Genomic DNA, 26,466 nt, shown 5'->3' with positions numbered 1-26,466 from the left:
TAGAGCAGTGTTCCGTCACTTTCTTGTACCTTTTCACCTACTTCTCAAAGGAACTTTTCGTTGTTCAGGTAGTTTTAGCTGCTACGGACCATCAAAATCTACTGGACTTTTTCATGGAAGCTCAGGAAGACAACCACAAATTCTTTGGGTACGCTAAGCCCTCTTCGATGAACAGCTGAAACAGTGAGGAACACTGGACAAACGCGTCTTGATCGATCGATTTTACGATCTACTACAACAAACCCCGCCGCTTTTCTGGCGCAACAGATTATAGTTTTGAGGAAAAAAGTCATTGTGGATGACCTGGCCAGATTTGGCCGGAATTTAAGCTAAAGACTGTCCCAGAAAGTATGGACGCACTTTGATTTCGGTGTAAACAATTCACAAGTTTTAGATATTCAAATTTTTTTCAATATAACAACAGAATATTATTCTCAACATTTGCTACTTAGCCATTGTAGACTAGCTGGCGCAGCTTCTTGCAAACGTTCCTCATTAAATTCTATACAGACTTCTTGGCGACAAGTTTTGACACTTTTTTCCAATCTTTTTCGAACTGTTGAATGGTTTCGGCTGCCGGGACATGTGCCTTCGTTAATGCCCAAGATTCCTCAATTGGTCGAAGTTGTGGGCAATTTGGTGGATTCATGTCTTTTGAGACGAAAGTAACATTTTTGGTAGTATACCATTCTACCGTTGATTTCGAGTAGTGGCAAGAAGCAAGATCTGGTCAGAAGACAACAGAATCCTTGTGGCTTCGAATTATGGGTAGAAGTCGTTTTTGTAAACATTCCTTGATGTATATGTCGCTGTTCATTGAAGCAGTGGTGATGAAGGGTTTCGAAATCTTACCGCAGCTACAAATTGCTTGCCAGACCATAGCTTTCTTACAGAATTTTTCGACTTCAATCGATGTCTCGGACGGGTTTAACACTTGCCCTCCTCGCACCGTATAATATGTGGTCCCGGCAAGGATTTATTGTCGAATTTCACGTAGGTTTCGTCGTCCATGATTATGCAGTTAAAATTTCCAACAAGAATCGTATTGTACAGCTTTCGAACCCTCGGCCTGATCGATGCTTCTTGTTTCGGACTACGTTTTGGTTGTTTCGGCTTCTTTTAGGTTCGAAGATTCAAACGTTCGTTAGCACGAAGAACATTTGACTTCGAAGTGCCCACTTTTTTGGCCACATCCCGACCTGAAACCTCTTTCTTTTGCTCGAACGCCTTCAGTATACGTTTATCCAACTGAGGGTTAGCAGGACCTTTTTTTCGACCCGTTTTCGGTACATCCTCAAAGGTGTTATCCTCGCCGAACTTCCTGATTGCATTTCGCACGGCTTTTTCACTTACTCCTACCATTTTTGCTATCTTTCTCAGACGGACTGTCCGCGTTCTGTGCACCATTTGTACACAACGTTGTTCTGCTGAAAGTCAACGCATTTCGAAACAATCTAATGAAAACGAATAAACAACTGCACAAGTGGTTAGAGAAGAGTGTAAACAACAGGACGCAGCCATAAAAATTGACAGATTCTGAACCATTGCGAAATGGCAGCGGTTTTTGGTTGCGTCCATACTTTCTGGGACAGTCTTTAAGCATAGAAAATTGCAAATCAAAGCTATTAACTTTACATAAGTTTCATTCTTTTTTAATTTAACGAAAATCTGTCGTACTGATGTAAAATCACAAATGTAATATCACAAATGAACCACAACAGAAAAAAATGTATCTTCGAAGCTATTATCCTGTTTGTGTTGTCGATTGAACATGAATGTCTTTTTCACAACCAACGAGCCAGTGCTGAAAGTGACATTTATTGTTTGCAACCTTCGGTTGTTCGGAATAAAAGAAAATGGCATGCATCTACTCTGCATAGTATGGATTCTATGAAAAACAATTGGGGGTGGGTAATGTCAGAGACATTACCGGATTACGATTAAAAAAGCTCAAATGTCAAAAGGTACGAAGTGAATTTACTTCGCTTACGAAAATGAAACTGAATCTAAACTTACTATGGTATTACTAGTTCGATTTCAGATCTTACTATCCTGTTTCAGGATCTTAGCCTGAACCGGTATAATGGTAAATATAGATCCTGGTTCATGATCTGATTCAGGATCTAGATCAGTGATAAGGTAGGTTCAAGTTCAAGATTCGGACCGGGATCTGACCCAGTAATAGACATAATCTATGCTCAGGTCCCAGACCAAGATCAGAATCTGGAACTGGCCTCTTTTAATGGTAAGTTCTGGTTCAGGGTCATACACATGAATGTATTCTGGATAAGAGCCTGGATTCTGAACCGAGTTTCTGAACTGCAGTCTAATTAATGCCACTGAATTTTTGACCTGAATTATGCGTTTGAATTCTGGATCTGGATCTGAATTTTGCAACTGCATTTTGAACTGGAACTGAGTTTTGAGCTGAGTATCATTCGAGTCAGTTCACCGAGATCGCAAAATGGCTGTATGTATGGCTGTATGTAACACAAATGTGCACTCAATTTTGTCGCATATAGCTGAGCCGATTTCCACAAACTCAGGTTTAAAGAGAAAGTTGTATGGTCCCAGAGAAGATTTGTTTTCTTCTGGATTCAATATCCGATACTGAAGTCCCGGAAAGTCTTGATTTACGGTTCTTGTTCGTGGAAACGGAGGGAAATTTTAAATACTATCACGGAACGAATAAACACTTCACTAACTTTTTCCCAAATGAAATTGACTGTTACAGTATAAACGAGATAAGGATTTGGACAAAATAGTTTATTCATTATAGTGACATAATAAAATCATCCGAAAGCTCTGTTTAACAGATAGAGTTCTATAAAATATACTAAACCATTTTAAATTATTTTGATTTTGGTACCGTAAGTTGAACCGATAGGTAGCGTTAGCAGTTCAATATGAACTGCTGATGCACTGATGAGCCGAAGGCGAAACGTAAAGAGTGCATTTAAATGACCAAACAAAGGTCAACAGACTTCATGCGCGTCTTGATTGTTAATTATTTCCCCTATTATATAACTATATGCCACGAGAAATGGTTATTTGGTTATATTGGGCAGCCAGCTACCGAGAAAAAAATATTTATTAACTTTGAATCTGGACGGCGATACGCAACCTCTATCGATTATCAGAAGTTAGGTGATCAAACATTTATAGGTGTACCGATACCTATGTTATCTCTGTTATCAACATTGTCAAATTAAAGGGTTTTCGAGGTAGTTGATTCTCATTATTCAATTTACAATCTTGAAAGACAAGCAATAACATGGAAGAAGAAAAATATAGGGTAAGGGCTCCCTATTTCATCTCATTTGTAAGGACGTTACCTTAAATACCTGATTTAGCCATCAAAATCATTCATCCTATCGTTTGTCCTTTATTCATCCCATAAATTAGCAATGGCGACAGCAATCAAAACCAAAATATTGCACTATTACACTCTCAGGTTCAAAATGTCAGAATTTTTCTTAAAAAGGGCCTAATGCCAACTATGACACAACACACGATATTAAAAAATAAAAACAGTTTAGAATCATTTCGACGTTTAAAGTTTTTTGGATCGTTTTTATTATCTTCGTTTCAAATTTAAAATTTTACTCTGCAGTTTATTTGGAGAATTAAAAAAAACAAAAAAGCAATTGTTACTATTTAGGCATTAGCCCTTCTAAAAACAAAATGTAGAACCAGAGATGCCATTCATACAGATTTATCTGTATTGTATAGTTTTTTGCGCTCGCGTTCGTAAAATCAGATTACAGATTTTCTAAATTTAATACAGAATTGTAAAGGTTCATAAAAAATGAGAAGTAAAACGTTAAACTTTTCTCTCTGAGTATCTATTAGCATTTGATTACAGTACTTCTTTGAAAGTTTATTAATCAACGGACAAATCACATGTTAAAATGGAAATCTTTTGTGCAAATGTTTGATGATGAACACTGATAAACATTTATATTAAAATTTTAAACCAATTTGAACTGATTCATTTTATTAGAGAAAATAGATAGAGCAGATACATATTCTTTATGAAAATATCTGGCATCTCTGTGCACAGCCGATGAAACACACACATTTAACAGTGTTATGGTGACGTATAGCGGAAAGAAACCATTGCTACTAGATTTGCCACAATGGTTATTTGATTAGTATTTAACACGCTCTATTTGGTAATATTAGAATCCGAAACAGTTTTATTTTTATATAAATATCAATGATATAATTAGACTAATGTCACGGATACCAAAAAATACTTGTTGATGATAATTTAATAAAGAAAAAATAATTTTTTTTATTTAACATTATGAGAAAACTTGGCAACCTTGCGATACGAAATGAGATGAAAACAAAGCGCAATCAAGTGAACTAAGTGCAAATTTTCATCTCATATTTTTCATTGCTTTTATTGCTTATCAGGTCATCCAACATTGAATAGTGGTATAATTATGTGAAATAGTGATCATGTTTTGAGACGAATCGATTAGTAAATATTCAGAAACATGATGAATTGTAAAACTTCAAACGAAAATGGTTCCTAAATCAAAAAGCGAGTTTATTTTAAATGAAAAAAGCGATCGTTGAAGGTTTTTTAACTATTTTTTTTCAATTGGAAAGTGTGGCGAAACCTAGAATGAATGTTTTAAAACGTTCCACAGTTTTGTTCAGATATGTTTAATGTTCAAAGTTATGAGATGGAAATTGGAGCTGAGATGAAATAGGGAGCCCTTACCCTACCATATAAAATTTTTCTAAGAAACAAGAAAAAATTTTGTCGTAAAATTATGAGAAAATATTTTATGAAAGAAAACAGTTTGTTGAATCAAGCGAGATAATTAAGTAAAATAAAGCAACCATATGTAAAACGTTGAAAAAATCTGATAACTGAAGGAAAAAATAAGCTCTTACGATTGTCGCCTTTTACGGCATGAAAGCAGATATCCCCGGGAGATCTATTCTAGGTTTAGTTTTTTTTTCGCCGGATTCCACACGGCCTCGTGCCACCTAAACCAATTTGTTCTGAAATGTGGAACCAAACTAATTTTTTTTTTCTGGTTTCGAATTTGAGTTGCAGTTCCAAATAAAAGATGGAACCGAACTTGTTTTTATTAATCGCAGAACTGTCGATCAGAATTCTACCGGAGCGCGTGAATGTGGAGTATACGCAATAAGAAAACGAACGAGTGTCTTGTGTTGTCGACTGAACATGGACATAGTTTTCGCAAAATGGGAGCAGAACTGAGAGTGACATTATTCGTAGTTTTTGTCTTTTTCATATTCTGTTTACTTTTATATGTTCTTCGTGGTATCGAATTTACCAAAAAATATATGGAAACTTAATGTTATTTATTTACATATTTGGAACACTTGCCAATCGACTCAGTTCGAACTGTCAGTGGCAAGTTTTCGCAACTTCCTTTAGCGCTTAATTGAATTGCAGTTCCAAATAAAGGTGGAACCGAACTTGTTATTCAATTTTTTTCGTTTTAATTCGCAAAACCGTGGGGAGCGCGTGAACGTGGAAGAAAAGTCAATAGTTCACCAAATCAGCTGCCATTTAGAAACAAAACGATTTCGCTAACATTTTCTTACCGCTTTTTTCCTCTTCTCTCTCTTTCAGGTTGATGTGCGCGGTTGTGTCAGCCATAAGTTAGTTAGATAGTTCGAAGGTTTCGAGAGCCCGATAGAGTAAAGTTGGAGGGAAAAAAACCCGGTTTAAGGTTTGCCATACTGAAGCATGCTGTGGATTTCGGGTCTGCACTACCAGGTGGAAAATTGCACTCCATAGAAGAAGAAGAAGAAGGAGTACGACAAAAAAAACCCGCTGTCGACATCGTGTCGGAGTTGTGCCGTTTGAATCGGATTCGCGCGCGGCCGCAGTAGCAAAGTGGAAGAGTGGAAAAAAAATATTCAAAATTTATGTTAAAATTGTGAAGGTATAATTGATAGGGAGGAGGAGGTCGTGTCAGAGAAGAAGAGGTTAATTTTTTCTTTCTACTGTTTTTAGTTTTGTTTTGTTTTCGAGGGGTGCTCCGTTTTTAATGCACTGTGTGAAATAGTTATTAATTGTATCCACCAGCGATTCTGCTTTTTTCTTTTGTGTGTGCGGCGGGCGCAATGGAAGAGAAATAAAAGTGAGAAGAAAAAAAGACGAAACGAATTAATCTGCCGGTCGGTGGTAGCAACAAGCATGGAAACAGTTGCCTCGGTCAGTAGCCAAAAGTTCCCAACCGGTGATCATGGAATCGATTCAAAGTTGTTCGCTGACGGTGGGCGATTGCTGAAACAACAACAGCAACGCCGGCAACAAAAACAACAACAACAGCAACAGCTACAACAAAGCTAATGAGCTCGGTCGGATTCCTCTCGTTTCCGAAATCGAGCATCGTGCGCGCGCTCGCGTGTGTGTTTGTGTCTGTGTGAATATCCGTATAGAGTAGTAGTCAAGTCATGCCATCATGTCCGCTTCGTCAACGCGACTGCCACTGAAGAAGCGCAAGAAGAAGCCTCCAGTGAATGAAGAGAAGAATAAAAATAAAATTAAAAATTAAGATAATATAAACGATCATCATCAGCGGGCGCGTTCCGTTCTAATACCGGCGAAACAAAATTCGAATTCGAATACAGAAAAAAAAACGAATCAGGATCAAGAATCTCAACAGTCTCAACGTCACGACCGACCGAAGAAGTGATCCACAACAAAAAAAAAGTAGTAGGGAAGAAACGAAGAACAAGTGAAAGAACTTGCCTTGGAAAACTGCCGAAGTAGGGGGGAAAAAAAACATACACAATCAACTATTTCGAGAAGATCTCCGGTCTCCGGCGGAACGATCTGCCTTGTAGTATTGCAGAGTCGTCGTCGTCGTCGTCGGCGTTGTCTTCGTCATTACCGTCATCATTTTTCATTTGGGGAAGCTTCCTCCGCTCCCATTACTCTTACCGGTGGCTGGCTGGCTGACGGTGGCCTCTAATCTCTCCGAGCAAAGTCGTAGAACACGGGAAAATCTCAGCCGCCTCAGTCGATAATATGGATAAATTTCTACCGCTGCTCCTCGTGCTGTTCTACATTTTCAACCACAAACTGGATGGCGTTGCCGGCGATCAAGGTAAGTGTTCTTCTCCGTTTCTCGTTATCTATCGGCACAGGTCTGACATAGTTGTGTAACTCATCGTCATGTAACGTGTTGAACTACCGGACAGATTTCGATGAAGATGCGGGACAGGTCTTTGACTCTATCAGCCCGCTTAGAAGGGCAAATAGGTCTGATGAATGTTTGAAAAATTTACCGGATGACTCAATCATTGGGCATCGTTTGTTGTGGACAGTGTGTGGGAAAACGGCACTTTCACGAGACAGGTCCAACATTTTTTAAATGTAAAGGGAAGTAGAGGCCGAAAATAGTGAGATTTATGTACTTTCAATATGCATATGCATATGTAAACCTGTTGAAAAATAAAAAAAAATGATTTTCAAAATTGATTAACTTTTGTTAGTAGCCAACCCTATGTGCCTTGAAAACACTTTAATCTAGTAATTTTCGATCACTACTGACTTCTTTTTTCGTCCTATTGACATATGAGAAAACAATAATTTTCTTCACGATCACTATTGACTTCCTTGTGTTACTATGTGCCTTGAAAATACTTTAATTTAGTAATTTTCGATCACTATTGACTTCCCTTGTCTGTAGCCAAAAGTTCCTATTGACATTTGCAAAAAAAATGTCAATTTGGGTAGTTTGAAGACCCTATGAATATTGAATATTGACTTACCGTTTCATTCAAATAATACTTGAAAGTTTTCGAAAATTTGTTAATTTTCGTTGGTAGACTTCAGTCTAGTAATTTTCGACACTATTGACTTCTCTTTTCATACCAATTTTTTAATTTTTAGTAGTAGACAACCCTATCCGCATTGAAAATACTAGTAATATTTTATCGCTATTGACTTCTCTTTTCATCTCAAATAGTATATAAAATTTTTTCAAAAATTTGTTAAATTTCGTTTGTAGACAACCCCTCATATCATCTTGAAAATTTTCATCCTATTAGCATTTGAAAACAATTTCAAATTTCTCAATTTGAGTCAAGACATTTTGTATCACTATTGACTCCCCGTTTGTCTCAATAACATATAAAATTTTTTTAAAAATTGGTAATTTTTTTAGTAGGCAACCTTATGTGCCTTCAAAATGCTTTAATCTACACTTAAAATCGAGGGCTTAACAATAGGTAGAAATTAAATCATTATCTACTTAAACTTCGACTCGATCGTAAATAAATAGGTAGCAAGCATTGCCAAAGTGGTCATGACAACACTTTGAACAATTTTTCATTTAGCTAAATATTGAGGTCATGTTTCGTTAGTCTGGTTTAGTTTATTTAGGGTAAGTTTCTACTCAAAATTATGTTACGTCTGATAAGAATGTAGTATTTTTCGCTATAGTAATTTCCAGAATAAAATTGGTCCGTTCGGATAGTTTTACGACCCTATTCAACTTGAAAATTAAATTAATAATTAAATCTAAAGATTTCCCATCACTATCAACTTCCCGTTTCATCCAAACTATATTCGAAAGTATTCGAAACTTTGTCAATTTTTGTTGGTAAACAACCCGTTTCGTTTCGAAAATATTTAATCAAATAATATTCGATTACTATTGACTTCTCTATTCATCCTATTAAAATTAAACTAAACTAAATTTCTCGATTTGGAAGTTTGACGACCCTATGCAGCTTGCAAATATAATTGAGTCAAGAGATTTTCCATCACTATTGACTTCTCGTTTCAACCAAATAAAATATGAAAGTTTTCCAAAATTTGTCAATTTTCGTTGGTAGACAACCCTTTTCATTCTGTTAACATTTGACATATTTTCAATATTTGTCAATTTGGGTAGTTTGACGACTCTATTCATCTTGAAAAAAATGGAGTCAAGATTTTTTGAACCACAATTGAGTTAACATTTTGTTAATTTTTTTTAGTAGACAACCCTATGTGCCTTGAAAACACTTTAATGTAGTAATATTCCATCATAGTCGTCTTCTATGTTTATCCGAATAATATATTAAAGTTTTCCAAAATTAGTCAATTTTCGTTGGTAGGCAACCCTATTTGTTTTGAAATTGTTTCAATTTAGTCATATTCAATCAATATTGACTTTCCTTTTCATCCTGTTAACATTTGAAAAAGATTGAAATTATTCAATTTTTTGTATTTTGACGACTCTAACATATGTGGCTTGCAAATAATTGAGTCTAAACAGATTTTCGATCACTACTGACTTTCTGTTTTATTCAAATAATATATGGGAAAATTTCAAAATTTGTTAATTTTATTTTAGTGAACAACCCCATGCACCCGGAAATACTTTAATCTCATAACTTTCGATCACTTCTTTTTTCATTAAAAAAAAAGAACAATTGGAAGTTTTTCAAAATTTTGCAATTGGCTTTGGTAGACAACCCTTTTCATCTTGAAAAGGTTTTATTCTAGTAATTGCCGATCACTATTGACTTCATTTTCAACCTATTACCATTTGAAGAAGTTTTAAACTTTGCCAATTTGGGTAGTTTGACGACTCTATGCAGGTTGATTATAATTGAATCTGGAGATTTTCCATCACTAGTGACTTCCCATTTCCTCCAAATAATATATGGAAGTTTTCTAACATTGTAAATTTAATTTAGTAGACAATCATATGCGCCTTGAAAACAATTTAATCTAGTAATTTTCGATCACTATTGACTTCTCGTTTCGTCTAAATAATAATTGAATGGTTTCCAAAATTTGTCAATTTTCGTTGGCAGACAACCCTATGCACCTTAAACGTACTTTAATCTAGTATATTTCGACCACTATTGATCTTTTTTTTCATCCAAATAATATATAAGTTATTCAAAATTTGTCGATTTTCGTTGGTAGACAACTTTTTTCTTCTTCCAAAATATGTTAATTATTTCCCTGTCCCCTTTGAAAATACTTCAATTTAGTAATTATCGATTACTACTGACTTCTCTTTTCATCCTATTAAAATTTGAAAAAAAAAATTAACTTGATCGATTTTTTTTGTAAACTATATTAATAATTAAATCGATATTTTCCATCACAATGGGAATTTCAAAAATTTGTTTATTGGTTATTGTTTGGTAGACAACCCTTTTCATTTTGGAAATATTTTAAACTAATAATTTTCCATCACTATTGACTTTTCTTTTCATTCCGTTGACATTCGAATTTTTTTTCTAATTTGTTTGATGACCCCATTCATCTTGCAAATAGTTGAGTCAAGATTTGTTCGACCACTGTTGACTTCCCGTTTCATCCAAATAATATAGGAAGTTTTCCAACATTTGTTAATATATTTTTGGAGACAACCCTATGCGTCTTGAAAATACTTTAATCTTGTAATTTAAGATTACTATCGACTTCTTTTTTCATCCAAATAATATATGAGATTTCCAAAATTTTGGTAATTTTCGTTGGTAGACAACTCTATGCGCCTTGAAAATGCAATTTTCGATCACTATTGACTTTGTCTTTTCATCCAAACAATATATGAAAGTTTGCCTGAATTTGTTTTAATTTTAGGAGATAACCCTATGCACCTTGACAATGCTTTAAGCTAGTAATTTTCGACACTATTTGACTTATTTCATTTAAATAATATATAAAAGTTATCCAAAATTGTCGATTTTCGTTGGCAGACCCTTTTCATATTGGAAATAGTTTTATCTAGTAATATTCGATCACTGTTTACTTCTTCTTTTCATTCAAATAATATATGGAAGTTTTTCAAAATTTATCCCTATGCCCCTTGAACATACTTTAATCTAGTAATTTTAAATATCCATTTTCTTCCAAATAAAATAGGGAAGTGTTTCAAAATTTGTCAATGTTTTTTGGTAGACAACTCTATATACCTTGAAAAAAAAATGAACTAATAATTTTCGAGTTCCATGTACTTCCCTTTTCATCCTATTAATATTTGGAATTTTTTACTAAATTTGTCGATTTGGGTAGTTTGTCGACCCTATGCAGTTTGATAATAATTGAATCTAGAGATTTTCCCTCAATATTGACTTCCCGTTTCCTCAAATTAATATGTGGAAGTTTCACAAATTTGTTAATTTTTCTTAGCAAGCAATCCTATGCGTCTTGAATTTATTTTAAACTAGTAATTTTCTAAATACTAACATATGAGTTTTCAAAAATTTGTCACTTTCCGTTGGTAATTTTGATCATTATTGATTTTCATTTTCATCCAAACAAAATATGAAAGATAATCAAATTTAGTTGATTTTTGTTAGTAGAAAACCCTATGCACCTTGGAAATACTTAAATCTAGTTATTTTCGACGACTATTGACTTCTGTGTTCATCCAAATTATATATGAATGTTTTCCCAAATTTGTTATATACACCTTAAAAATACTTTAATCTAGTATTTTTAGATTACCATTGACTTTCCGTTTCGTCTGAATTATATATCGATGGTTTCTAAAATTGTTCAATTTTCGTTTCCTTTCCATCTTAAAAATACATTAATCTGGTAATATTCGATCACCGTTGATTTCTCTTTTCTTCCAAATAATATATCGAAAACTTTGTTCCTTTAAAATAGTTTAATCTAGTAATTTCAACCCTATGTCCCTTGAAAAAAACTTTAAACTAATAATTTTCGAGCTCCATTTACTTTCCCTTCATCCTATTGATATTTTGAAATATTTCACAATTTGTCAATTTGGGTAGTTTGATAATAGTCGAATCCAGAGATTTTACATGACTATTGACTTCTAGTTTCATCCAAATAATATATGGAAGTTTTTCAAATTTTGTTAATTATTATTAATAGACAACCCTATGCGCCTTGAAAATACTTTAATCTAGTAATTTTCGATCCCTATTGACTTCCCTTTCTGTCATATTAACAGTAGAGAAAAATTTAAATTTGTCGATTTGGGTAGTCGACCCTATGCAGATTGAGTATATAACCATCCTTTTTTATCCTGTTAACATTTGAATTTCTTTTAAATGTGTCAAATGAGCTTAGAGATTTTCGATCACTATTGACCTCCCTTTTCATCTAAATAATATAGGGAAAGATTACCTCAATTTATCAATTTTCGTTGGTAGACAACCCTTTTCATCTTAAAAATACTTTATAAACTTGCTATAGCTTGACGAACGGGTAGATTTAGTTCAGTTTAGGCATCAACTAATAACCAGATACTTTTATAATCGTTGTCGTTTCGAATGAAGAATGAATGCAAATAACTCTGGGTCCATGGCCCGCGACGTGGAAATTGACGTAATCACTCAAACACGAACAACCGATTAACTGTGTTTCGTTCCCAAACATGAATCATTACTTCACAACCTACTCCGACTAGAGGCATATTTTCCCAGCAAATCAAAGCAGTGTCTCGGTATTACATGTGAAATTTGACTAGATTTTACAGTCGATTCTAAGCGTTTAGAACCGCTACAGACACTTGAACACACGTCAACTGGCTCTGGGCCTGAGCTTCGAACGCAAGGTGATCACTTTTTTCCGAGGGCCCAAACCATATACTTCGAAAATTAGGTTCAACACGGATCTGACATAATCTTACCAAATAAGCTAGATGAGTGTGCGGTTCAGTGCGTGTTAGCAGTGCATTTTGTGTTACTAGTGCAACTTAGTAATTCAACATGAAGCGCAAATTACGAAAACGATTGAGCTTTGAGAAACGATTCGATACTGGAACCGGAATTCGAAATTCGGTGTAGCCGAAGTCAGACAAATTCACCTGAGTAGTTTGAAAATCAATGTAGACATCTTTGAGGAATCGTAGTGCGAATTAAATTTTTGGGTGCCTTCCGAAACGAAAACTGAACACAATCAAAAACGAAATAATCGATCGACTATCCAAATCTGCTAACCCGATAAACCAGATTAATTTATATGAAATAGACATTTTTATACTAATCACCCTGTATCTCCGAAACCGGAAGTTGGATCTGACTGAAAAACAAGATGTTTTATAGAATCTTAAAACTTTTCATTTGAATCTTAGATCGGTTCGGCCATCTACGAGAAAAATGAGCTACACAGTTTTAATTTCGTTTCACATATCATCCTGTAGCTCCGGAACCAGAGGTCGGAACTAAACATAATTCAGGAACCTTGTTTGGGAGCATACGACTTTTTATATGAATGTGAGTTTGTAGAAAACGGACTCCGAAAAAAAATGAGTAAAATTTGTCACACATGCCAGATACTTTTATAATCGTTGTCGTTTCGAATGAAGAATGAATGCAAATAACTCTGGGTCCATGGCCCGCGACGTGGAAATTGACGTAATCACTCAAACACGAACAACCGATTAACTGTGTTTCGTTCCCAAACATGAATCATTACTTCACAACCTACTCCGACTAGAGGCATATTTTCCCAGCAAATCAAAGCAGTGTCTCGGTATTACATGTGAAATTTGACTAGATTTTACAGTCGATTCTAAGCGTTTAGAACCGCTACAGACACTTGAACACACGTCAACTGGCTCTGGGCCTGAGCTTCGAACGCAAGGTGATCACTTTTTTCCGAGGGCCCAAACCATATACTTCGAAAATTAGGTTCAACACGGATCTGACATAATCTTACCAAATAAGCTAGATGAGTGTGCGGTTCAGTGCGTGTTAGCAGTGCATTTTGTGTTACTAGTGCAACTTAGTAATTCAACATGAAGCGCAAATTACGAAAACGATTGAGCTTTGAGAAACGATTCGATACTGGAACCGGAATTCGAAATTCGGTGTAGCCGAAGTCAGACAAATTCACCTGAGTAGTTTGAAAATCAATGTAGACATCTTTGAGGAATCGTAGTGCGAATTAAATTTTTGGGTGCCTTCCGAAACGAAAACTGAACACAATCAAAAACGAAATAATCGATCGACTATCCAAATCTGCTAACCCGATAAACCAGATTAATTTATATGAAGAAGACATTTTTATACTAATCACCCTGTATCTCCGAAACCGGAAGTTGGATCTGACTGAAAAACAAGATGTTTTATAGAATCTTAAAACTTTTCATTTGAATCTTAGATCGGTTCGGCCATCTACGAGAAAAATGAGCTACACAGTTTTAATTTCGTTTCACATATCATCCTGTAGCTCCGGAACCAGAGGTCGGAACTAAACATAATTCAGGAACCTTGTTTGGGAGCATACGACTTTTTATATGAATGTGAGTTTGTAGAAAACGGACTCCGAAAAAAAATGAGTAAAATTTGTCACACATGCCTTTGCTGATCTCGACGAACTGATTCGAATGGTATATGGCTGTTATGTTCTTCCAGCATTTATTGCTGTAAGTAGTTTAATTCAATATAATTAGGGAATTTCTTTCAACTCGAAAATTCTGCCATCATCTGTTTTACATATGGCATATTCGAACGATTATGTTGCCAAAAACAAACCGTGCTAAAATCGGTCCGAGGCAAAATATCATGCTGTACACAGTCTTTTGGGTACTTAGAAACAAATGTATGTAACAGTATAAAAAATCGTGTTTTATGTTCCTGCAAAACATTTCTTTGCCAGACAGCGCTCAGAACTTCTACTGCTGAAATAGGGGAAAAAGTCGTTCACACAAAAATTTCGATATCTCCGTTAAAAATGGACGGATTTTAACAATCTATGGCTTGTTAGATAGGTATTATTGTGCGGAATCTAAGTCTGAAAATATACACACACACACACATACTCACACACACACACACACCGGACATTTGCTCAGTTCGTCGAGCTGAATCGATTGGTATATGACATTCGGCCCCCCGGGCCTCGGAAAATTTTTCTAAAGTTTGAGCGAATTCTATACCTATTTTTTATATTTATAAAAAAAGGTAAAAAACAAATTTAAACTTGCTAGGGAAATTATCTTGTATCTTTCGTATTTCGTTGGAATCTGATCTGGTCACTAGATTCTGTTTCAGTGTTCGATTTCAACAACAGTCAACTTCAACAGCTTCGCGATATTTGAACCTGGCCACTTCGGATTTTCGAAGTGGGTGTCTAAAATTCATTTTCGGTTCGCGATTTCCATCAAGTATTACTTCTTCGGATCAAAATGGATCGCGATGAAATTTTCAGTGATGAAAAAAGAGGGTAGATTTTAAATCAAACAAATCATTCCAGAGCCGATATTTGGAGCTTTAGCTTGACAGTGTTCGTAATTTCTCTTTTCCTGATATCGTGTGAATCAATCATCGCTAATGTACGAAATCTGAACCATCACCATTATTTTTCATCTACATTCCGGGAGCATGGGCATAAATCTTTAAACTTAATCTTGATGTTATTCACAGTCCAAATCCCACCCCGCTCCTTAGCCTAGCCCCTTCCAAACCCTAGTTGCCTTATGGCTAACAAATTGAGCCAGTAATAATTTGATCGATTCATCATTCACTCGCTACAGAGCACAACAACAGAGAACTGCAACATTGACTCTTGTACCGCGCCACCTCCCCCCCCCCACAAATTCGCTCACAACCAACCATCACGAATCTCATCTCAGGGTTTTCCCTTCTGGCGCGTCAAGGTTCAAAATCCAGCAGGCTCCCGAGACAGATGTTCGGTCGTTAGCAGGCTAAGCAAAGCCATGCAAGAAGGCGAACTACTACATAATGTGATAAGAAGACAGGCGCAAACAACACCCCCTCGTTTTTTTTTTGTGTGTAGGGTGATTGTATTCACGTCGGGTGCCGTGTATTTCACCTTCCAAAACACCGCGCGAACGAACGAGCGTACGAAAAAAAAAGCGCTACAAAAACGGCGTCATCCTTTTCGTAGAATAGCAAAAGCACCAAATTAAGAGCAACGCCGGCACCAAGATCCGACCGGTGGTGACGGTGGGAACTGGTTGGGCGGGGAGTAAATCTGCTTATCTTGCCTAGTTAGTACGCTACCCTCCAGGTCGTAGTTCTGAACTGGGACCCCCCGAAAACGAATTTTCTGATAGCTGGTACAGAGAAAAAAAAATAAACACCGAAAGCACCACCGTCAGGGATGTTGATCCCCTGGTCCCAAACCGCCCCCTTCCCCCCCTCACGAAAGATTGGTGTATCACTTGATGAATCATTCACCCTCTCGAGTTCGCTTCGTTTAGTGTGGCAGTAAACCAACTTGTGTTTTTTTTTGCTATTTTGGAAGGGAACCGACTGAAAAAGAGTTTGTCAAATAACGCAGCAGTAGCACAGGGCGGTGGCGTCGTCAGTGAAGGGGGGGTATGGGTCTCTGAAAAGCGATTTTCGATCTGAGCCATCTCATCGGCAACAGCAGGACGACGTCATCTCATGTGAATGCTGCGGTCGCATTTTCGGCGATGTGAACGATGTTGAGATGCTGACGCATCCAATCCAGTGTTCGTCCTTTTTCCACCGCACAAATTTCATCCACAACAGGTTTCCGCTCCATGGCAGAAGAAGCAGCAGCAGCAGCAGCAGCCGGTGAGATAAGAGTTAGAAGCCAACCAACTAAAACTACCGCCAGGACCAACGACGACGACGACGACGACGACATCGCTCGTTTGTGGTTTACCTCGACGGCGGGTGGTCCTGGAAGGTAGCCTGGAATCAGGTATACAGGATGATGGTGGAGGCCAACAACGCCACGAACCAGAGGGTTGTTTCGTTATCCTTTGGCTTTTTCTTGGTACGTCGGGCTCTGTGGTGGTGGTGGTGGTGGTGGTTGCGTCAAAGACATTCCCGCAAAATTCGTTTGCCCATCTCGGGTCGGTCGCCCACGTAAACGACGACGACGACGACGACGACGTCTATCTGCGGAGTGGCCTCCCGAAGCAACGCAAAACGAGCGGTGGAATTTTCCGCCGGATTTCGTTACCACGCACCGCAACCTAATGGGAAACCAGCGAACCATTTTCAAACTGTTATCGCTGTTATGTTCCAATAATGGACCGTCAAATATCGCACAACATCCGCTTACCCCTCGGCATTCTGAAGTCAAGTTTCCAAGCGGGTGTGCATTTTGCCGCAGCAATCCTGGCTGGCTGGCTTCGTGATGAGAAGAAAGAAAAACGACAAAAAAAAACCGAAACTAGAAGAAATACGCGCGTGTGACGCGTGCAAGAGGACGACGAGAGAACGAGAAACGGTGGTAGGAGGAGGAGGAGGCTGCTAGGAAGGACTGTGTGAAATTGTCGGATTCATCCTCCGCCGGTGATGAGACACTTTTCGTGGAGGTGTTTTCCGCTGTTTCGCTTCGGTCGCCCCTTTTTACGTATTCCGGCTGCATCCAGGCGTTTTCCATCATCAAGGTGGTGGTGGTGGTGGTGCTGTTCTTCCTCTTCTTCGCTCTCGGTGATTACATATCCTCTCGGTAGTAACACAAGCAGCAGCCAGTGGTTTATCCAAGCGACTGTGGGTGTCTCTGTGTGTGTGTTCGTGTTGGAACTGTGCTGATCCGACTTGCAGAGAGATATTACGGCAGCCACGGTTCGGTAGATATTAAGTTAAATTCCAGGGATTTTCCGAATTCATTGAAGATGTTTGTCGTAGAGTTTGCTACTACTAAATACACATGGAAGGGGACCCCCGTGCCGCGCTTTTGGCGGTGGAGGAGGATTCGCCCAAGCAACGACGATGGGGGCTTAGATTGGAGCCGGTGTAATCCACTTGATGGGGGTTTATTACAAGAATTTCCAGAGTATTGCTACGGGGTTTTATTTTCAGTGTTAGGATTAAACGTTCCTAGAATAGAAACAACACCGATTCGGACAGCTGAGCACCGTACGAGCACAGCGCAACTGTGCTGTGTCCCGGATTCTAACGTAGCTCCTTATTTCACACACATATTCCAGAGCCAAATCTTTACGGAAACCGGAGCTGCTGCCAGGGCGATCAATTTTCTTTCGGTTCGCGTGAAGGAACGACAGAAAGAAGTGTTCAATCTGTTGGATACTGTTTAAGCAGCGGCGAAGAAACACGGAATTGTGAAAAACATCGATTCGTATTAACAGTTCGGCTGAAAAGTTCGTATCGTTTAATAGAAACACACATTTTTGTGCCAAAATTCGTTTTTATTATTCAACATAATTGCCATCAGAGGCGATACAGCGATTATAGCGATCTTCCAACTTTTCGAGACCATTTTTGTAGTACGATTTGTCATTTGCCTCAAAATAGGCCTCAGTTTCAGCGATTACCTTTTCATTGCTTCTAAATTTTTTACCAGCGAGCATTCTCTTGAGGTCTGAGAACAGGAAAAAGTCACTGGGGGCCAAATCTGGAGAATACGGTGGATGAGGGAGCAATTCGAAGCCCGATTCGTTCAATTTCAGCATGGTTTTCATCGACTTGTGACACGGTGCATTGTCTTGATGAAACAAAACTTTTTTCTTCTTCAAATGAGGCCGTTGTTTTGAAATTTCGTCCTTCAAACGCTCTAATAACGCTATATAGTAGTCACTGTTGATGGTTTTTCCCTTTTCAAGGTAGTCGATGAAAATTATACCATGCGAATCCCAAAATACAGACGCCATAACCTTACCGGCCGATTGTTGAGTCTTTCTACGCTTTGGGTTCGGTTCATCGCGTGCAGTCCACTCAGCTGACTGTCGATTGGACTCCAGAGTGAAGTAATGGAGCCATGTTTCGTCCATTGTTATGTATCGACGAAAAAAATCGGTTTTATTTCTATATAACAGCTCCAAACACTGCTCAGAATCATCAATTCGTTGTTGTTTTTGATCGATTGTGAGCTCACGCGGCACCCATTTTGCACAAAGCTTTCTCATATCCAAATATTCGTGAATAATATGTCCAACACGTTCCTTTGATATCTTTAGGGTGTCAGCTATCTCGATCAACTTCACTTTACGGTCATTGAAAATAATTTTGTGGATTTTTTTCACGTTTTCATCGGTAACAGCCTCTTTTGGACGTCCACTGCGTTCATCGTCTTCGGTGCTCATATGACCAGTACGAAATTTTGCAAACCACTTACGAATTGTTGCTTCGCCCGGTGCAGAGTCTGGATAACACTCATCAAGCCATTTTTTTGGTATCGGCGGAACTTTTTTTCATCAAAAAGTAGTGTTTCATCAACACACGAAATTCCTTTTTTCCATTTTTTTTCACAATAACAAAAGTAGCTTCACTCAAAATGCAATATCTCACAAACTAATAATCAGACAGCTGTCAAATTTATACACGTATCTTTTGAAGGTTGGTACTAACTGAAAATGGTATAGATTTAATTCTAGTGGCGCCCTCTCATAGAAACGATTCGAACTTTTCAGCCGATCTGTTAGACTCCTGCTAATGGCGTTTTTCATTGAAGAACACTGCACTATGGTTTGAAACGGGAAATTAGCGTGACAAAAATATATTCACTATTAAATATTAGATTTTTGTAGTTGGTGTCTTCACAAAAGTTGTTTGTTATCAAATGGCGCTCCTTTTTAAATAAAATATTACTAGGGTGGTCCTTATTTAGATTGAAATCTGTAATCTAGCTTTCTTAATTGAACTCAAAAACGATTTTATTGTACAGTAAAGTTGTAGGAAATTTTATTTCGAGCAACTTTGCTGAAAAAGAGTAAGAGTCCCGGGTAAGAGTAGGGTGGCTCCCGAAAAATCGATTTTTTTGTTCTAACGTTTTTGTGAAACGTTCTATGGAAAAGTTGTCTTCAGAAGAGCTGTTGAAATAAATATTGCGCATAATTTTGCTGAGTGAAGCTTTTTCATATGAGCTACCAGTAAAAAGTTAGGATTGTTTTTTCATCAAAAGCTAGTCAACCTTCAAATATCAAAATTCATTAGATGCCAGATCGATAAAAATGTATCCTATGCGGCTACTGAAAGTTCATAATATAAGTAAACATTTAAGAGAAAATTGGGAGGGTGTTTTTCTTTTAACTCATTTAAATTAGTCTTAAAAATACCTTGAAAAAACTCAAAAACATTGCATAACTCTTAAACGCCTTAACATATTAACATACTTCCTTTAGCAAAATAATAGTATCAAGTAAGCCCTACAAGTGTTCCATACATTGTCCATTCGAGAAATGAGACACCCAAAAACTACAGCCGAAAATAGATTTTTTGCTGAACAATTTTAATTAATTTATTTCCAAAATAACTGATTCAGTTGAGCTTAAGCAACAGAGACACTGTGTAATATGGCTATTCCGAAGTAGAGGCCATGATAAATATATCAACAGAAATTTTCATTATCTTGACAACCAAAGCTCAAACGAGCTGGTGCAAGTTAGTGAAACGCAAATATTTTTATCCAAATCGTACCGAGACGCCTTTTTTCGCATCCACTTGTGTACCGAATAGCCTGTGACAACCGGAAAACGACGCACAATGAGTTTTGGTTAGAATAAATACAATCTACTCATTTTAACAAACTAATGATTTACTTGGGTTTCAGGAAGTGCTTTGTCTTAGAAAAAGCTAACGGATTTAATGATTGCTGGTAGAAGTATGTTAATAAGGACATTTTACAGTATACGAGGTCTGTTCAAAAAGTACCCGGAATTCTCATTTTTCTAAAAAAATATTTATTTATTCGTCTACATCTATATGGTCCCCTTCAAAGTAATCCCCCCTAGATATAATACACTTATGTCAGCGTTTTTTCCAGTCTTCGAAACACCTCTGATAGTGACTTTTTGTAATGCTCTGTAGCACTCTCAGCGATTCTGCCTTTATCTCTTCAATCGATGAAAAACGCTGTCCTTTCATGGGTCTCTTCAACTTTGGGAACAGAAAAAAATCACACGGAGCGATATCTGGTGAATAAGGAGGTTGGGGCATGATTAAAGTCTTGTTTTTAGCCAAAAAATCGCCAAAAAATTCAGCAGTTTTGGAACGAATTTTGCTGCCGCTCGTTTCATGCCCAAAACATTTGAAAAAATATGATGGCATGAGCCAACTGATATACCAACTTCATCAGTAACTTCTCTAATAGTGATTCGGCGATCATCCATAATCATTTTTTCCACTTTTCCCACATTTTCATCGATTATTGACGTGCTGGGTCGACCGGAGCGTTCGTCGTCTTCAACGTCTTCGCGGCCATCTTGGAAACGCTTATACCACTCGCAAACACTTGTTTTTTTCATAGCAGACTCACCGTAGGCTCTCTGTAACATTTCGCACACTTGGTTACACTTTATTTCATTTTTCACGCAAAATTTAATACAAATTCTTTGACTCTTCAATTCTTCCATTGTTTAAACTAACAAAAATCGCCGAGCTCAAAAAAACACGTCTACACCAGCCGCTACAAGACAGAATGTAAACAATGAATACAGCTGAAAATTTCACCATACATTAGGGACATATGTACCAACACAATAAAAAAAAATTTGACCACCGGACTCTCCAGACGCGCGCAATTAAAAAATTCCGGGAACTTTTTGAACAGACCTCGTATCATTCAAGAATTGCGTATGAAAACCCCCATCTGGCGTGTTAGCAAACTGAACAAGACCGTGAAGGGAAGGGATACAAATATAAAAAATGCGTTTAGAGAACATTTGGGCCTACGTATCGGTGAGCCATTGCCATCAGGAGGTAATTCCAACGACGGAAAAACGGCCCGGAAATTTTTCAAGGCCTTGATGAAACACTGTTGGAAGGATTTCACGTTATTCTCAGTGTAATCAATAGCCGGAATAAGATAAACGTCGACGAATTCCAAAGTTACACTGAGAAAATACGAGCGTTGTATGTATCGTTGTATGGCTGGTATCCACTATCACCAACTGCTCATAAATTGTTGATACATGGAGCCACGATAATTAGACACGCAATTTTACCTATTGGTATGCTTAGTGAAGAAGCTCAGGAGACTCGAAATAAAAGTATCCGGAACTTCAGAGAGCACCATGCTAAAAAATTCAGCAGAATCGCGAACATTAACGATGTTTTTAAACGGCTGCTGTTATCTTCAGACCCTATCTTGGCATTGTCGAACAAACAAAATAGGAGAAGTTCAGAAGACTTACCCGAACAAGCAAAATGTTTAGTTTTAGATAATAATTAGAATAATTCATTGCTTAATTTATTCAATACATACCAAACCGCAATCAACTGTTGTCTTATGTTTTATTTTGAATGTTAACGATACGATCATTACGACAACGGAATCAAAATCAATTGAATCAGTTATTTTGGTACTAAATTAATTAAAATTGTTCAGCAAAAAATCTATTTTCGGCTGTAGTTTTTGTGTGTCTCATTTCTCGAATGGACAATGTATGGAACACTTGTAGGGCTTACTTGATACTATTATTTTGCTAAAGGAAGTATGTTAATATGTTAAGGCGTTTTAGAGTTATGCAATGTTTTTGAGTTTTTTCAAGGTATTTTTAAGACTAATTTAAATGAGTTAAAAGAAAAACACCCTCCCAAATTTCTCTTAAATGTTTACTTATATTATGAACTTTCAGTAGCCGCATAGGATACATTTTTATCGATCTGGCATCTAATGAATTTTGATATTTGAAGGTTGACTAGTTTTTGATGAAAAAACAATCATTACTTTTTACTGGTAGCTCATATGAAAAAGCTTTACTCAGCAAAATTATGCGCAATATTTATTTCAACAGCTCTTCTGAAGACAACTTTTCCATAGAATGTTTCACAAAAAAGTTAGAACAAAAAAATCGATTTTTCGAGAGCCACCCTACTCTTACCCGGGACAATTGATGTAACTCGGTCAAATGAAAAGCTAGAGAGGTGCTTTTATCAGCAAAGTTGCTCAAAATAAAATTTTCTACAACTTTATTGTACAAATGAATCATTTTTGAGCTCAATTAAGAAAGTTAGATTTCAGATTTCAACCTACATAAGGACCACCCTAGTAATATTTTATACCAAAAGGAGCGCCATTTGATAACAAACAACTTTTGTGAAGACGCCAACTACAAAAAACTAATATTTAATAGTGAAAATATTTTTGTCACGCTAATTTCCCGTTTCAAACCATAGTGCAGTGGAACTATCATTATTAGGTATTTATGCAAAATGTGTGACTATGACCGAGAGAAGGTTATTGTATTACATTTCTAATGTTTACTGTCATGCCATTTCAATCCCACATGTTTAAGACCTTCTACATGTCCATTTCTAGAGCACAAAAATCCACAAGACTTGTGAAAGATTTCGAGAAGTGGTCCGAGATTGCTCCCTTACTCCGATTCGTGGAGAACGGAAAACATCTTCTACATTTGTAGGTCATAACTTTTAGTTGATGGCCTCACAAACTTTCTTTAGCTATACAGGTTTCGGTAACAGGTTCCGGAAGTAGCGGTCTAAAATTCCAAGACAAAGCTCACATCGATTTCTCAGAGAAGACTTAAGGTTTGGGAGTAGATGACAGTTCGAGGAGGCCAAATCAGGTGAACAAGGTGGATGGGTAAGTAATTGGAGCATTAACCCGTAATTTTAACTATGGTAGCGATGCTCATGTGTTTCATGTAAGGCCCTTTCACAGCGATTTCGGTCTTTAATCAATTTAGTAATCCCAGAAAACAGGCTTCATGATCTTTTCGACCCATTGAGCCTCTCTTTCAGGCACTCACAACGACTTCAGTTCATTGTCGGGTAATCATTTATTTCTCTGGCGTATAATAATGGATCCAGCCAAACATGTACTCGAAGTGCACTTGCGCTCGTATTTTTAGTCCTAAATAAGTATGTGCGAGATTCAGCTTCAGGATATCTTTCTAATTTGCAGAATCTTGCTCAACTATGGTACGCTCGCGCACTTTCTCTTTCTAGTCATCCAGAACAATTAAGTGTCTTATTATTATGTTCATTTATTTTTCCAGGTGTTTAATTTTAATTTTATTTAGTTTTGACACTGCACTGTTCGCTTCACATCAAATTTTTTTTTTGTTTCTGTTTCTGATTTCGGGAGGGGCCAGGGCCCCTTGGGCCCCCCCCCCCCTCTGGGTACGTGCCTGGCTAAATCGTATTCAGAGTTGGCAGTACTCTCTCCGATTTTAATGTAACTAGCTGTACATGAAGATTTTGTCACTAAAAAACACTTTGCATACATACATACATATATATCAGGTAACTAGCAATTAGGAAGCCTGTTAAATCTACACACCAATTGAATTCCAATGGATTCTGAGATGATTTTGAATTGCATTGGATTAGCTTTCGACAAAATTACACTGAACAAAAAATCAGTTTGGACAAGAAAATGTTTTTTTTTTTCAAAAATGTATTCTTATTTGCAAGTCTACTTTAAATTTACAAAATCATTTTTTTTCAGTGTAGGAGTCGATTAGAATTTTTTTCAGTATTTTTACTCGAAAACTTGACTAATATTGTAAGAATCACTCATACAACACTTTTTTGTAAGATTTTTCAGTTTTCGACTACAACCATTTGATAGTAATTGGCAAAAAAAGTTTCGCCCTTTTCAAAAGACACTCTAGATTAGTTTTGGAATAAAAAACAAGGTATGCAAAGTGTTTTTTTTTTGTGGCAAAATCATCATGTACAGCTAGTTTCACTAAAATCTGAGAGGGTGCTGCCAACATTTGTTCGAGTTAGCGTGAAATTCACCATTAGTAAAAGTCGATAGATCTTCAAAGAATAAACTACTAGGGACAGCTCTATGGGGGTACCGGGTTGGCGGTTCAATGCATAGGATGCTGGTCTTACAAGCCAGTTGTCGTATGTTCGAGCCCCGACCAGGAAGGATTCTTAGTGTCAGTAGGATCCATAGTACTAGCCATGCAATGATTCTGTACACTAAGAATAGGCTGCGAAGTCTGTTGAAACAGAAAGGCCAAATTCCACCAAAGGAATGTAATGCCAAGACTTTGCTTTGCTTACAGCTCTATGGGATTGTTCGATTTGTAATGTAGGACTACCAAAATTTTGTGAAAACACTGCTAAAACTTGTTTTGAACATATAAACAATTGTTTTTTTTTGTATGCCATACGAATGGCGAATAATTTTTTTTTCCAATTTTTTGCTTTGCAAATTTTGAATGCCCCGAAAAGGGACATTCGGTTTGTTGCTGTTGTCGGTGATAGGTGCTGATCGCCTTCATCCATCCAGCAGCACTCCACGATCGAGGTCAACTTGCGTTTTCCACGATGGTGAAGAAACATCAGAGTTTCGATAAAAGTCCCTCGTGTGAGGCGAACGGCGCACAAAACAAATCCACAAACGGTTCACTTGCTGAGCATGTGAAGAGCAAACTTCTCTGTAGCATTAACAAATGAATCGCACAGAGTGCAAACCGGTTCGATGCTGATTCTATTTATTGTATTTTACACATGGTTTTTTTACACGGATTCCCGAAATTACGCGGTTTTTAGGCTAATTTTCCCAGTTATAAGGTTTTTTGTTTTGTCTTAGGAAAGTACGTCGAGATCTTGTGTTTCGGGAATCTCAAAAATTTTCCAAATAGAAAAGTTGACTTTTAAAATTTTGACGTTTCATGCATTTCTAAGACAATTGGCGTCGAAAAGAAAATTTTTAATTTTGTGTTTTTTTACGAGGATTTCCGAAGTTGTGCGGTTTCTTACGCAGTACGTATCTCCCGCGTAAAAAGAGACCTCAGTGTATTTATTTATTATAAGCAGAGAATAGCCCATTGGGGCTGAAATCATCTAATTTTTTTCCAACAGGCATAAAATCTCCTCTTCTTTTATATAATCAGATTAACAACATCCAAATGGTACATAAAGTTCTTATAACATAATAACAATTTGGACATAATCTTTTTATCACAGCTAGAGAGAGAAAGAAAGAGAGAGATGAAAATCAAATTCCCGAGAACGGTTAAAACCGGTTACAAGTCAACGTTTATAAAAAAAAGTCCAGAAAGCAACTGTTTTATAAACGACACATACTGGAAAACGGTTTATTATACATTTTATATTTATTCGTCTTCGACTCGTCAGTACAAAACAGTTTAAGTTGAACTGTCTTGTAAACGTTTTTTACGAATAGACAACAGATCCAGGTCGATGAGTCGGTAACGATTTTTATAACTTGGAAGGTTTAATGGGTCTCTCCATGGTAGATTTCAGGGAGCAATCCTAATGAATTTGCGTTGAACAGCTTCGCTACGGTCATTAATAGCTTGACAATGCGTGATGATCGGACTAGTGCACAGTACAGATGGTCGGGTTTCGAGTATTTGTACCCGGAACCCGACCCGAACCCGACGGGTATTGGTCGGGTTCGGGACGGGTACGAGTGCCGATTTTTTTCCTGAAAAGATCCTTTGGCTGTCATTAACCAGCAAGCGCAAGTAGTTTGGGGTGAGTTGGTGCATATTGTGCTGTGGGCAAAGTAGCTTATCATTTTATATTGGTACCATCCAACCTGCTTCCATCGAATAATCGGCTGGGGATGCAGTCAAATCCTTCAATTTGACGATTGTGCAGTGCACGAGCTGCACATGAGAA

General features: G+C 37.2%; 1 protein-coding gene across 11 annotated transcripts in view; it reads left to right on the top strand.

The window, feature by feature from the left end:
- LOC131425916 (ephrin type-B receptor 1) overlaps positions 1-26,466 on the top strand; it is a 166,327-nt gene that overhangs the window by 25,936 nt on the left and 113,925 nt on the right. For 10 of the 11 annotated variants that reach the window (XM_058588218.1, XM_058588215.1, XM_058588212.1 and 7 more), the window contains one exon: positions 5,624-7,109. In XM_058588218.1, the coding sequence (XP_058444201.1) occupies positions 7,031-7,109 (79 nt within the window). In that variant the 5' untranslated portion in view covers positions 5,624-7,030. The remainder of the gene's footprint in view (positions 1-5,623; positions 7,110-26,466) is intronic. The other variant, XM_058588209.1, reaches the window with a different exon arrangement.

This window comes from Malaya genurostris, chromosome 1, assembly GCF_030247185.1.
Source record: "Malaya genurostris strain Urasoe2022 chromosome 1, Malgen_1.1, whole genome shotgun sequence".
In the NCBI taxonomy this organism is placed as follows: Eukaryota; Metazoa; Arthropoda; class Insecta; order Diptera; family Culicidae; genus Malaya; species Malaya genurostris.
The sequence above is the reverse complement of the archived record's forward strand: the minus strand, read 5'-3'. Positions and strand labels throughout refer to the sequence as shown.